The sequence below is a fragment of the Lissotriton vulgaris genome, chromosome 2_1, assembly GCF_964263255.1.
Source record: "Lissotriton vulgaris chromosome 2_1, aLisVul1.2, whole genome shotgun sequence".
Lineage (NCBI taxonomy): Eukaryota > Metazoa > Chordata > Amphibia > Caudata > Salamandridae > Lissotriton > Lissotriton vulgaris.
Window position 1 is genome coordinate 1,016,435,306 of NC_141687.1, and position 12,223 is coordinate 1,016,447,528.

General features: G+C 49.8%; 1 protein-coding gene across 4 annotated transcripts in view; it reads left to right on the top strand.

The window, feature by feature from the left end:
• The window catches only part of LOC147731545 (dipeptidyl peptidase 4-like), a 688,588-nt gene that overhangs the window by 583,235 nt on the left and 93,130 nt on the right, over positions 1-12,223 (top strand). For all 4 annotated transcript variants that reach the window (XM_086956608.1, XM_086956609.1, XM_086956611.1 and 1 more), the window contains one exon: positions 9,316-9,363. In XM_086956608.1, coding sequence (XP_086812734.1) covers positions 9,316-9,363 — 48 coding nt within the window. The remainder of the gene's footprint in view (positions 1-9,315; positions 9,364-12,223) is intronic.

Below are 12,223 nucleotides of genomic sequence, written 5' to 3' on the forward strand. Positions count from 1 at the left end.
GGCACTCAGCTTCTGCAGAATATCATTTTACAGTGATTTGGCTTACATGTATCCTGCAACATTATACTGTAAGTCTATATGGTGTCCTATAACAACTCTCAAACCCAGCAAGTTAGTCAGCAAAGAATGCTCAATTCAGTCAGTCTTCAAGATATATATTTTTGTTTACAACAAAATTCCTTTTCAGTACTTAGGCCCCTATTTAAAAAAGGTATAAACGAGCCCCTGTGCTTTGTTTGGGCTGGTTTCTCCTGTTCGCCAGCTAATTGTCAGTAACTCTACCTCCAAACTATTTCGGCAACTTGCAGTCTGCAGTGTTGATGAATGTGTTCGTAGCTTTGGCCTTCCTGACCTCTAAGTTGTCGTCTGTTATCACCATGAGTAATAAGTGCTGCGGGCTAATTCACAAAGCTGTTTGTGCATGTAAGTCGAAATCAGGAAACCGCTGGATTTGTGACTTGAACCTACGGAAATGACGTAATACTTGTTTGCGCTGAGGCTGGGCCATAAAACTCCCCTTAAATGATGGAATGGTCACCTGGACAGCTTCATAATGGATGCGTGCGTCAGGGAAGTGAAGAGGTCTACGATTTACTCTTTTAAGGTAACTTGTTGTGCTGAGTTGTGTGAAAGGGAGAGAACTGAAACACGCCATATCGTATAAGATGTGGCACACTTCTCTCCCAGCACTAGCACAATGTGTTCTGCCTAGCACCAACGCAGCCACCCTGGCATCATAAGCAATGGCGTCTGTGTTAAGGAAAGATCTTTTATTGTATAGGAAGGAATACATTCCTAAACAAACACAATCCTTAGAGGCGTATTCCTCTTTCTTGTGTACTAGAGAATGCTGCACACGTGGAAGAGGAAGTAACAAGGAGAAATACAGATGTTTTTCTTGTTATGCCTCTGTCTGGTAAGCCTCTTTTCAGCCTGTTTAATTTGTATAGTTTTCTCTCAATGGACTTCCACTAGCCTCTCAGCAGCAAATATGTGGATGCTGAGGTCTTAAGAGTTTTACATGGGGTCTTCTGTGTGATGGCACTGTGAATCAAAAGTTATGTGATATCATTTTCGGTACCTCTGGCTCACTCATGAATCAACACCCAAGAGCAAGGGTTGATGGAGGAAACTTCTTAACATAGGTTTGCCCACAAAATAGCTCTACTATTGCAGATGATTGTCAATTTTCAATCCCAATTTAAGTGACTGACAGAAACACCAGAATCATGCAAACGTGTGTACATCGGCTCCTGGTTAAAATACGGATACTTATAATGGACCTGCCATCATCTACATCTTCAGGATTAAAATCTAAAATGTATTTAAAAACTGTTCCTATGCTATATATGCACAATTTTATGCAGTTAAAAATCAGCTCACTTCAGCCAAAAGTGACTAATCGAACTCCCTCCAAACATAACAAACATAGATGGGGAGGAGGACCTTAGCGCGCATCCAAGATGGTCACGTGAGCTGTGAGCTCCCGAAACCCTCGCCGCCTCCACCGACTATCCTGGCACAAATCCTGTTTCTGACGATGGGTTCTTGTAGCTGAGACTCTCCTGATCTGAAAGACCTTTTTCACACTTTGAATCAGATGCCGGACGCCCGAATTACTCCTTCCTGAAGCCTGAAGGCCTACACAGTGGCTCATCCCGGGACTTGGGCATATGGAGCACCCCGAAAGTAGTTGAACAACAACGGCGTATGGAAGGGGACGAATACCTGGGGTCTACTCTCGGTTTCGCTTTTCCTGGCTAAGAAGGTTGGGAGGCGGCTGCCTAGTGATCAAGCTGGACTGTGAGTGTGCTTGCTTGACTGATCTTCACCGGCGCCCTGCACTTCAATCTCTCGTTGTTCTTCCTAGTGGGGAGCCATTCTCACCAGGTCCCAAAAGCCCCTGAGGGGAGCGCAACCCTCCATGGCGGGCAAGTCCGATAGCGATAAGCGGTCCCTTAAGAATGCGACTTGCGGTGGCCCAACTCAGACCACCATTATGGACAGATTTGCGCGCAACAAAGGCTCGTCTAGCGGGACTGGCAAAACCCCGGAGGACCTTGGTGGTGGCCCCTGAGTCGGAGGAGCCAACTCTTCGAGATGTGATGGGCGCCATTGCGAGTATACAGTCATCGATGGGCCAACAGTATGAAACCTTGGCGGCCAAGATCGACACGGTGGCAGTGGATGTAAGCTTGATTAGGGCGAACTTGGCCAAGACTAATGAGAGAGTCAAGTCGTTAGATGTCAAAACGGCCAGTCTCACCACCGATGTCTCCGATCTGCAGGCTGAGATCCAGACTCTTCGGTCCTCGAGTGACCAGTTTGCCCGCCGGCTTGAGGATTTCGAAAGTCGCGCTAGGCGCAATAATGTCCGCATAGTCGGAGTTCCGGAGTCCTCAGCCGATCAATCGACTGACTTACTTGTTGAAGATCTGATCCTCAAACATCTCGCCCCTAAGGGCCTGAGTAACTTTTTTGCAGTGGAGCGTGCCAACAGAGTCCCGGGCGGCAGACGCGAGCAGGGGGCTACACCGCGACCCATCATTGCGAGGATCTTCAACTATAGGGACAGAGACGCCATTTTGCAGGCCTCGAGGACTAGCGGCCCTACCCAATTTGAGAATGCGTCCATCTACTTCTACCCCGACTTTACTCCATCAGTGCAGAAGCAGAGACTGGGATTTTCTGGGGTGAAGCGGAGATTGAGAGACTTGGGCATGAAGTACGCTATGCTTTTCCCCGCCCGATTGTGCATCGAACATAATGAGCGGGTGTTTTTCTTTGACATGCCAGAGGTGGTCAGTGACTGGTTGGACACACTATCTATGCCACGGGACAATGCGGACCATTCCAGAGGTACTGAAGGCAGCCAACGGGACCAGGAGGAGTAGGGACACCGGCGCGTGCTACCATCGTACCGTGTTGCGGTGGATTGTTATCCTTTTTTGGGTCAATGACATTCTTGCATATAGACCCTGGGAAGGCGGGAAGTTCGGGACTTTTCTACTTGTAGATTAGTTTTCTGGGGTAGGGCGACAGGCACACTGCAAAATGGGGTGTTTTTTTGGTTTTACCGCAGGGGTGCAGGGTGGGGGGTTGTTGTTCTGGGTATTTTGGGGGAGAGGGGGTTCTTTTTCCTGTTTGCATTGTTTTCGAGGCTACGTATTGTTATATGGCTTAATCTGTGTTTCCTTCATGGGGTTTGGGGGGCCCTGCTACTATTTTCGGGATGGGGGTAAGGGGCTGAGAGTCTTGAGTTGGAATGTCAACGGCTAGGGGGATAAAATAAAGCGGGGAATTGTACTCCAATATGTAAAACGCCATTCCCCCGACATTGTATTACTGCAAGAAACACACTTGGTGGGGAACACGTTCCATGCAATAAACCGGAGGGGCTACCGGTTGGTGGCACACTCGGGATTCACTTTGGGCTCTAGAGGGGCTGGTGTTATCATTCGTAGTTCCCTTCCCTTGGAGATCGATGAAATGATCCTGTACGACAGGGGAAGGTATGCGGCCATTGTTGGTAGGTGGGAGGGGAAAACGGTCGCCATTCTCTCGATATAAGTCCCCCTGGGTTTGCAGGCCACCACATTTGTTGACCTGGGGAAACTGGTGTTGAGGCATCCTGAGGGGATTCTGGTGGTTGGAGGGGACTTCAACTCGGTGGTTAACGGCCTGGAGGATCGACATTCTCCCAGGGCTCTTACACCGTCGCAGTCCTGCCTGAGTGGTTTCTTGGAAAGGTTTGGTATGGTAGATTGTTGGCGGATGCTTCACCCAGCGCAAGCTCAATACACTTTCCACTCCGGAAATGGGAGCTTGGCTAGACTTGACTATATTCTTGTGCCCGCAGCCCAGGCTACAACGGTGCGAGAGGCCCGACATTTGCCTAGAGGCATCTCATATCACTCCCCGCTATGGATCCATATAGATCACCATTTAAACGCAGGGGGCCGGGTCGCCCCAATTAATCCCTGGCATCTCCGTGTTCCGGAGACCAGGGCTGGGGTGATCAAAGCCATAGATCACTATTTCGTTGAAAATGTGGGATCGGTGTCTTTGTCTGTGTCCCTCTGGGAGGCCTTTAAAACTGTAATACGGGGTCAGACACTATCGCTGGTCGCCAGCTCTAAGAAGCGCCATAATGGAGAGGTTGAGCAGCTGGAGTCTGATATTGTAGCTTTGGAGCAGGATCTTGAGTGTGGGGTCACGCGTGAAAAGGTGCATGTTTTGCAGTTGAAACAGTCAGATTATAAAGCCTTGGTTACGCATGCTGCGAAAGCTATCAGTCGAGAGCAACAGGGCCGTTTGTATGATGTGGGCGACAAGGCGGGGAAGTTGATAGCTTGGCTGGACAAGAGGGAGAGACTGAATCGAGTGGTGCCGGTGGTTGAGCGAGTGGATGGTGTGCATGTGACGGATCAGTTGGAGATCGTGGAGGAGTTCGCTTGCCACTTCCGAACGGTGTATGCGCCGGTCTCGGACCGGCCGGAGGAAGACTCCCATCTTTTGCTTAGGGATATCGCTTTGCCTTGCTTGTCCGAATCTGACAGAGAACTAATGGAGGCGGACTTCTCCACTGATGAAGTAGCGCTCGCTATTCGCTCCATTCGCTCTGGAAAAGCCACGGCCCCGAACGGCATACCCATCGAGCTATACAAGTTGTGTCCGCACAAAATGGCGTTGTATCTTCGCTCGATGTTCTTGGAGTCCAGGGAGAGGGGTTCGCTTCCCCGTGACCAGCGTTTAGCGTCTATCGTGGTGATACATAAGGAGGGTAAACCCTGTGAACTCTGTACCTCCTATAGACCTATCTCACTTCTTAATGTGGAGCCTAAAATTTTGGCAAAAATGTTAGCTAACCGTCTGATTAAAGTGATCAGAGATTTGGTGCACCCGCACCAGTCTGGCTTTATTCCGGCCCGCAACACCGCATTGAATTTACGCCGTCTTCATGGCGTGCTGGCGAGGGCGGAGACGCTACGTGAACCGGCCATTTTGGTTTCTTTGGATGCCACTATGGCATTTGACACAGTGGAATGGCCATACCTATGGGCAGCTCTGGCGAAGTTCGGCTTTGGACCGGTATTCATTGGATGGGTCCGGCTACTCTATGAGGAACCCCTAGCCCAGGTGGTAGTTAACGGTCGAGTGTCGGCTCCCTTTGCCCTAGGGAGGGGTACGCGACAGGGATGCCCTCTGTCACCGCTGCTTTTTGCCTTGGCTTTGGAGCCTTTGGCCGCTTGGTTGCGATGGGAGCCCTCCCTCAGGGGTATCGGGTGGACTCCCAGTTTTGAAGATCGTATCTCGCTTTATGCGGACGACATACTCCTTTACCTTACCTCCCCTCGGAAGTCCCTGGGGGTATTGTTCAACGTCCTTGGTTCCTTTGGGAGGAACTCAGGACTAGTCATCAATTGGGGTAAGTCTTGTGTTTATTCGCTCACAGACGACATTCCACTCGTACCGCGCAATTGCCCAATACAAATCTCATCCACCGGGTTCAAGTATTTAGGTATCTATATTTCGCGTGATTCGGCTGTCAGGTATCAGCGCAACTTACTCCCCCCGCTTCTTCGCCTAAAAGCGGACGTGAAAGCCTGGAGCAGACTGCCGATGTCCCTGGTGGGCAGAGCAGCCTTATTCAAAATGATGTCCCTTCCCAGATTTTTATATGCGCTCCAAAACACTCTGGATCTAGTGCCTTCTAGCTACTTCCACGAGATCGAGTGCCTACAAAGAAAACTGCTGTGGGCCGGACGTCCCCGAATTGCCTTGGCTAAGCTTACGCTACCTTGGTATGATGGCGGTATAGCGTTGCCTGATATCAGACGATATTACTGGGCCTCACAACTGAGCTCCGTTAATCATGCGATGTATGGTCCAGCTTTTAACCCGGCTTTTGCTATGGACAGATGGTTGCTGCCGGGCGGGGACTATAATAGAGCGCTTTATTCCAAACGGTCCGATGTGGCGTTGACGGGGACCACCAGAGTTGCGGTGCGGGTCTGGTACAACGTGAACGCTGCTATGGGCTGGTCGGACACTCTCACTCAAGCGACTCCACTCTACGCCGCCGAGAAATTAGGCAATTTGTGGACTACCAAGGGTTTCAAAAAATGGGACCTCATTGGAATCAGTAGGTTGGGGGACCTTTGGCGGAAAGACAAGATAAAGTCTTTTGAAGAGCTGCAGCTGGAATACAAACTTGGCGATCGAGAATACTTTCGGTACCTACAGGTCTGACACGCCCTCTCCTCTGTTTTTCTGACTGGCACACTCGTTCCAGAATCCTCACCCCTGGAGGACAGAGTACTCGACGGCCATGTCCCGCATAGTACGATCTCCCGTATATATAAAAAGCTGATAAATGACCGGGCAGACCTTCTTTTACAGCTCCGTACGGCCTGGACCAGCGATGGACTGGAACTTGATGATGAGGACTGGCAGGCGGCGATATCCTCCCCGAAGGAGGTAGCGATCTCGGCCCGTCTGAGATTGGTGCAATTGAAAATCCTACACCGTGTGTACATGACAGGTCCTCGCTTGTTACGTATGGGGTATGCTTCGGATGACTTGTGTAAGCGCGGGTGTGGAATGGTGGGTACATTCATTCATATTTTGTGGGAGTGTCCAGCGGTGGTGTCTTTTTGGAATCGTGTGCATGGTGTTATGGACGAGGTGACGGGTGTTTCGCTTTTGCCTGAGGCCCGAAGGTGCCTATTAAATGTGTGGGAGCCCAATGACTATAATGTAGCACAGACGCAGTGGGCCACCTTGGGTATTATGATCGCTAAGCGTGACATTGCACAACTGTGGGGATCATCGAGGGCACCTAGTCTGTCGGCCTGGTCTAGAAACATGGACTGGTGCATGTTTCGTGAAAAAACAGTCTACATTGCTCGGGGCAGGCCAAGAAGTGGGGTAGGGTGTGGAATCAGTGGAACCAGTATTGTGGTGAAATTTGTACTCCCCCATTTGTGCCTTCTCCGGAGGTGTTACTCTCCCCTTAGCATGATGTTCCTTCTAAACGGGATTATTGTCTATGTATTGCTGGCCTGCTCTCTTTTCCCTTTCCCCCTCCTGTCTGCTCCTCCTATAGCTTCCCAGCTTCACTTGTTACTACGTAACAGATGTGGATGTGGTACTCCCTCCCCAGAAGGATTACTTGTATACCTGCCTCGTGTTTAGCCTCCGCAGTTAATTTTTGGTTGGTTGGTTTTCAAAAAAACATAAAACAAAGACCTTATTCCTCCTGTGCTTACTGTATGACATGACTTGATTGTTTAATCGCCGCCGGACCCTAGGTTGTCGGCTGAAGGGCTGTGTAACTCACTCATCCTGCTATGATACTTGGAAATGTTACCAGCCGACCCTAAGTGGCTGTATGACTGCTATTGTATGCCTATGTTTATCAATAAAGGTTTTTGAAAAAAAAAAAACATAGATGGAGATAGAACATTGGGCATCAACGAATCATGCTACGTACAGAAACTGAGATCCTAAAGTAAATAACTATTCATTTAGCAGTAACCTAAAAGTATACTGCATTAGTAGGTGATGCAATCATAAGCCTACACTAATTGAATGTATGGACAGTGACCCAGACCTCAACTTTCCAGGGTTCCCCAAACTTCCATCAGCTTGTCATTCAAAATATTGCACCTAATCCAAGTTCCCCATGTGATCTAAATTGCTGTTAGGCCTGCATGACAGTTGTAAATAGATTTAGTTATGCCGATTCCTCTGCCATGAGCGTGGAAAAATCTGCTATAGTAATCCTAGGCAAAGGGTTGGAAGTTGCCTTTATAAGGCGTGGTTTAGCTTTTAAATTTGTGAACAGCCAAAAACATGTATGTTTGCAGGTATTTGTGGAAAAGATGAAGTCCAGAATGTAAGTAGAAGATGTTAACTTTTATTTGATAAGGTTTACTGAATACATGCACCAGAGACAACCTCCATCACCGTCCTTCCAACCATCCCTACCAGACTCCTCCCACTTCACGACATTCTGACATTCACGCATTCTACACACCTCACGCGACCATAAGATGATAGGTTGTGTATTCCTTGTCTGGAGTTTGAGTGACAGGGGCTGGGGGATTCCAGGAGACAGGGTGGGTCAGCCCAGTGGTGAATAGAGAGATCTGCATCTAGATGGGAAGGGGGAGTTGCACCTGGGACCTGAATAGGGCTGTGCCTTCCCTCCACAATGCTGGCTCCACCGCCTGTGGTGAGTCTGATGGCTCTGCCCTGCACTGTGAAAGGAAAAAAGGAGTCATGTCAACAGAGTGCTCCAGAACTGACCAGAGCTAGTTTGGACTAGGCAAAGGCCTCTCTGCCTTCAGACAACAAAGAGAACTGTGTATAAAAGAGGGGACCCAGACTCAAGAGAATTAGATCACTTCTGGACAACAAGAAGAAATCTTTGCTGAGGAGTGGAACCAGAGAAGCTGAAGTGCTGCTTGGGGGATCGGACTGCGGTGGTTGCCTGACTGCCAAAGAAAGGAGATTGGAACTTTGTGTGTACTTTCAGAAACTTGTGTAAGGAACTCCAAGGGCTTGAGAACAGAGCTTGCCTCCTGCTGAAGTCTCAGGGACAACAGGCTTCACCCACCAGCACCCCAAAAGTTCTTTTGAAGTGCCTGTAGTTGTGCTGGACTTTTTGAGGACTTGCGTGTCGCAAGGAAGCACGACTCAAGATCAAGAAGCATGTCGCTGAACTGCAGCTGCCACTTCACAACCCGAAGCGCCTTGCATCGCCGGAGAAGAGGATCGACATCGCAGCAGACGCCGCCGCATCACCGAGAAGCGTGCCGCAGGAGAAGTGGATCGACGTCGCATTAGACGCTGCCACATCTCCGAGAAGCGTGTCTCAGGGCCAGTCACGGCTCATCGCCGGAGAAGAGGATTGACGTTGCAGCAGACACCGCTGCATCATTGGTGGTCTTGTGGTAAATCTATATAAAGAGTTCTTATTTTTAAAATACAACTGTGTGGTGTCCATCTGTAGTGTAGTCACTCGATTACTGTGTGTGTTCACAAATGCTTCACACACTGACTTTGTGATAAGCCTGTCTGCTCGTGCAAAGCTAGCAAGGGGGTGAGCAGTGGTTATTTCAGGAGTGTACCCCCTTACCCTGACTAGAGGCAAGGGTCCCTATTTCTTACAAGTACCTACCTGTGCCAACTAGAGACCCCCAAATCTAACATGATCATACTTTGATTTTTGCAATGGTTACTGAAAGTTTCAAGTGCAACAGGCATGTTTTCAAACAAACTTTTCATCAACTTTAATTTCATTTATAGGTCCTGGAGTGCCTATATATACCATCCACAGGAGCAGTGACAAAAAAGGTAAGTGCCTTCTACTCCTGTATTTCGATAAAACATAACTAGATGGAGGCAATGCACCAAAGTGGGAAAACATTCTACTCAAAAAATAAAATGTACAGTTTCGGCTTTTGTAAACATTTAGTAGTTAGTCTCTTTATGTGTGTATTACTTTTTTCAGATGTATAGGTAAAACTGCAATTGGCTAGTAATCATTTGGGAAATCAAGCACACAGTACAATAACCAATTGACTTTGAAAGTCACATAAGAGATGGATTGTGGAAACAATGTAGTCAGAGAAAAAGAGAGTTAGTATCTTCCCTGTAATAAATCATACAGTCATAAAAATAAAGTGATACAAATAAAGCGAATAGATCTTAAAATGTAACACAGTCAAGCTTGGGTCCCTTAGTTATAGAGCTGGTGCTGTAATTATTGGGCAAAATGTGTTTCCGGTGTAGGAGTTTGAATCACATGTCTTTTCAGATATTCAGGTCATCTTCGGTGTTCCATAGTGTTTTCTTTGCAAGATACTTTTCAGAGCATAGAGAAATAGATCTATGTGAACTGCATAATACAAAAATTAAGAAAATAATTCTCAGGGCAAACCAGTTATGAGGAACATCTCTGATAACAACCCCAACTCGAACCCCAAACTGTATATTAATTCCTATCTTGGAACATAGGGCCTAGTTACAATATTAGTGGGATGGCCACGGTAAGGATGTCGGTGGCGGTCCCACGACCTCCTGGCTATCGGTACCACCACCTCATTTCGTTGCCGGTGGCAGACAACAGAGGTCAAGGGGAAAGACTGTCGCCTCTGACAGGATCTACGATCCTGTTGGGGTGATGGTCAATCAATCAATCAATCAATCAATCAATCAAAGCATTTATATAGCGCACTACTCACCCAGAGGGTCTCAACGCACTAGGGGAGGGGGGTCCGCTACTGCTCGAACAGCCAGGTCTTGAGTTGCTTCCTGAAGGCGAGGTGGTCCTGGGTCAGGCGGAGGTGGGTCGGGAGGGAGTTCCATGTCTTGGCGGCGAGGTAGGAGAAGGACCGTCCCCCTGTGGTGGCTCTTCGGATGCGGGGGACGGCGGTGAGGGCGTGTCCGGTCGATCAAAGCTGGCGTTTGGGAGCGTAGAAGTTGAGGCTGCTGTTGAGGTATCCTGGGCCTTGGTTGTGTAGGGCTTTGTGTGCGTGGGTGAGGAGACGGAAGGTGATTCTCTTGTTGACCGGGAGCCAGTGCAGGTCTCTCGGGTGTCCGGAGATGTGGCTGCGACGAGGGATGTCTAGTATGAGTCGTGCTGAGGCGTTCTGGATCCGCTGGAGTCTCTTCTGGAGTTTGGCGGTGGTTCCGGCGTAGAGGGAGTTGCTGTAGTCCAGAAGGCTGGTGACGAGGGCCTGGGTGACCGTCTTCCTGGTGTCAGTGGGGATCCACCGGAAGATCTTGCGTAGCATGCGCAGGATGTTGAAGCACGACGAGGAGACGGCGTTGACTTGTCTGGTCATGGAGAGGGAGGAGTCCAGGATGAAGCCCAGGTTGCGTGCGTGGTCTGTTGGTTTGGGTGCGCAGCCTAGGGCGGGGGGCCACCAGGAGTCGTCCCAGGCGGAGGGTGAAGATCCCAGGATGAGGACTTCCGTCTTGTCCGAGTTCAGTTTCAGGCGGCTGTTCTTCATCCATTCGGCTACCTCTTTCATCCCTTCGTGAAGGTTGGCTCTGGCGGTGGCGGGGTCGTTGGTGAGGGAGAGGATCAGCTGGGTGTCGTCGGCGTAGGAGATGATGTTGAGGTTGTGCTGGCGTGCGATGTCTGTGAGGGGGCTCATGTAGACGTTGAAGAGGGTTGGACTGAGCGAGGAGCCTCGAGGAACGCCGCAGATGACTTCTGATCTGAACGGGGGGAGGCGGACTCTCTGTGTCCTTCCGGCGAGGAAGGAGATGATCCACTCCAGTGCCTTCTCCTGGATTCCGACGTTGCTGAGGCGCTGCACTAGTGTGCGGTGGCAGACAGTGTCGAAGGCCGCGGAGAGGTCTAGGAGGATGAGGGCTGCTGTTTCTCTGTTGTCAAGCAGGGCTCGGATGTCATCGGTGGCTGCGATCAGGGCTGTCTCGGTGCTGTGGTTGGCCCGGAAGCCAGACTGCGAGAGGTCGAGGGATCCGTTCGTCTCGAGGAAGGCGGCCAGCTGCTTGTTGACGTGGGGTCGGCTGATGGCTTCTTTAGTAGAGCGCTGAGTTTGGCGTGCTTCCAGCTCTCAGGGAAGGTAGCGGTGCCAAAGGAGGTGTTGATGATGTCCCGCAGGTGGGGTGCGATGACAGCGTCGGCCTTGTTGAAGACATGGTGAGGGAAGGGGTCGGTCGGAGATCCGGAGTGGATGGAGTTCATCGTGCGGACGGTGTCTTCGGTGCTGATTGGGGTCCAGGCGCGGAGGGTGGTGGTGGGGGGGGGGGGCGGTGGTTCGGTCGTGGCGTGCGTCGGTTGAGTGCTGAAGCTGTTATGTATGGTCAGAATCCTATCCATTCAATAGAGGCGGTGCCTGTGCAGGCACACACCACTGTTGGAATTAAAATGTCCTTTCCGCCTGCCTTTTCATGGCAGTCCATCGAACCACCATGAAAAGGCAGTCGGAAACAAACTTTGGAGGTCCCAAGCAGGGTTGAGCTGATATTCTCTTAGAACTGTGGTGTGATCTACCCGGATTATGTTTACTATGTTGATATGGACACCCCCGTCCCATGTAAAGAACTATGGGCCAAATTTCGATACTAGTGGTTGGACCATTCTTCCGGCATGGTGACATAGTACATTTTTACATTGCCCTGGCAGAGGTCCCGACTGCCAGATTTATAAGCATCTGCTAACCTGGTGTCATTTATAAAG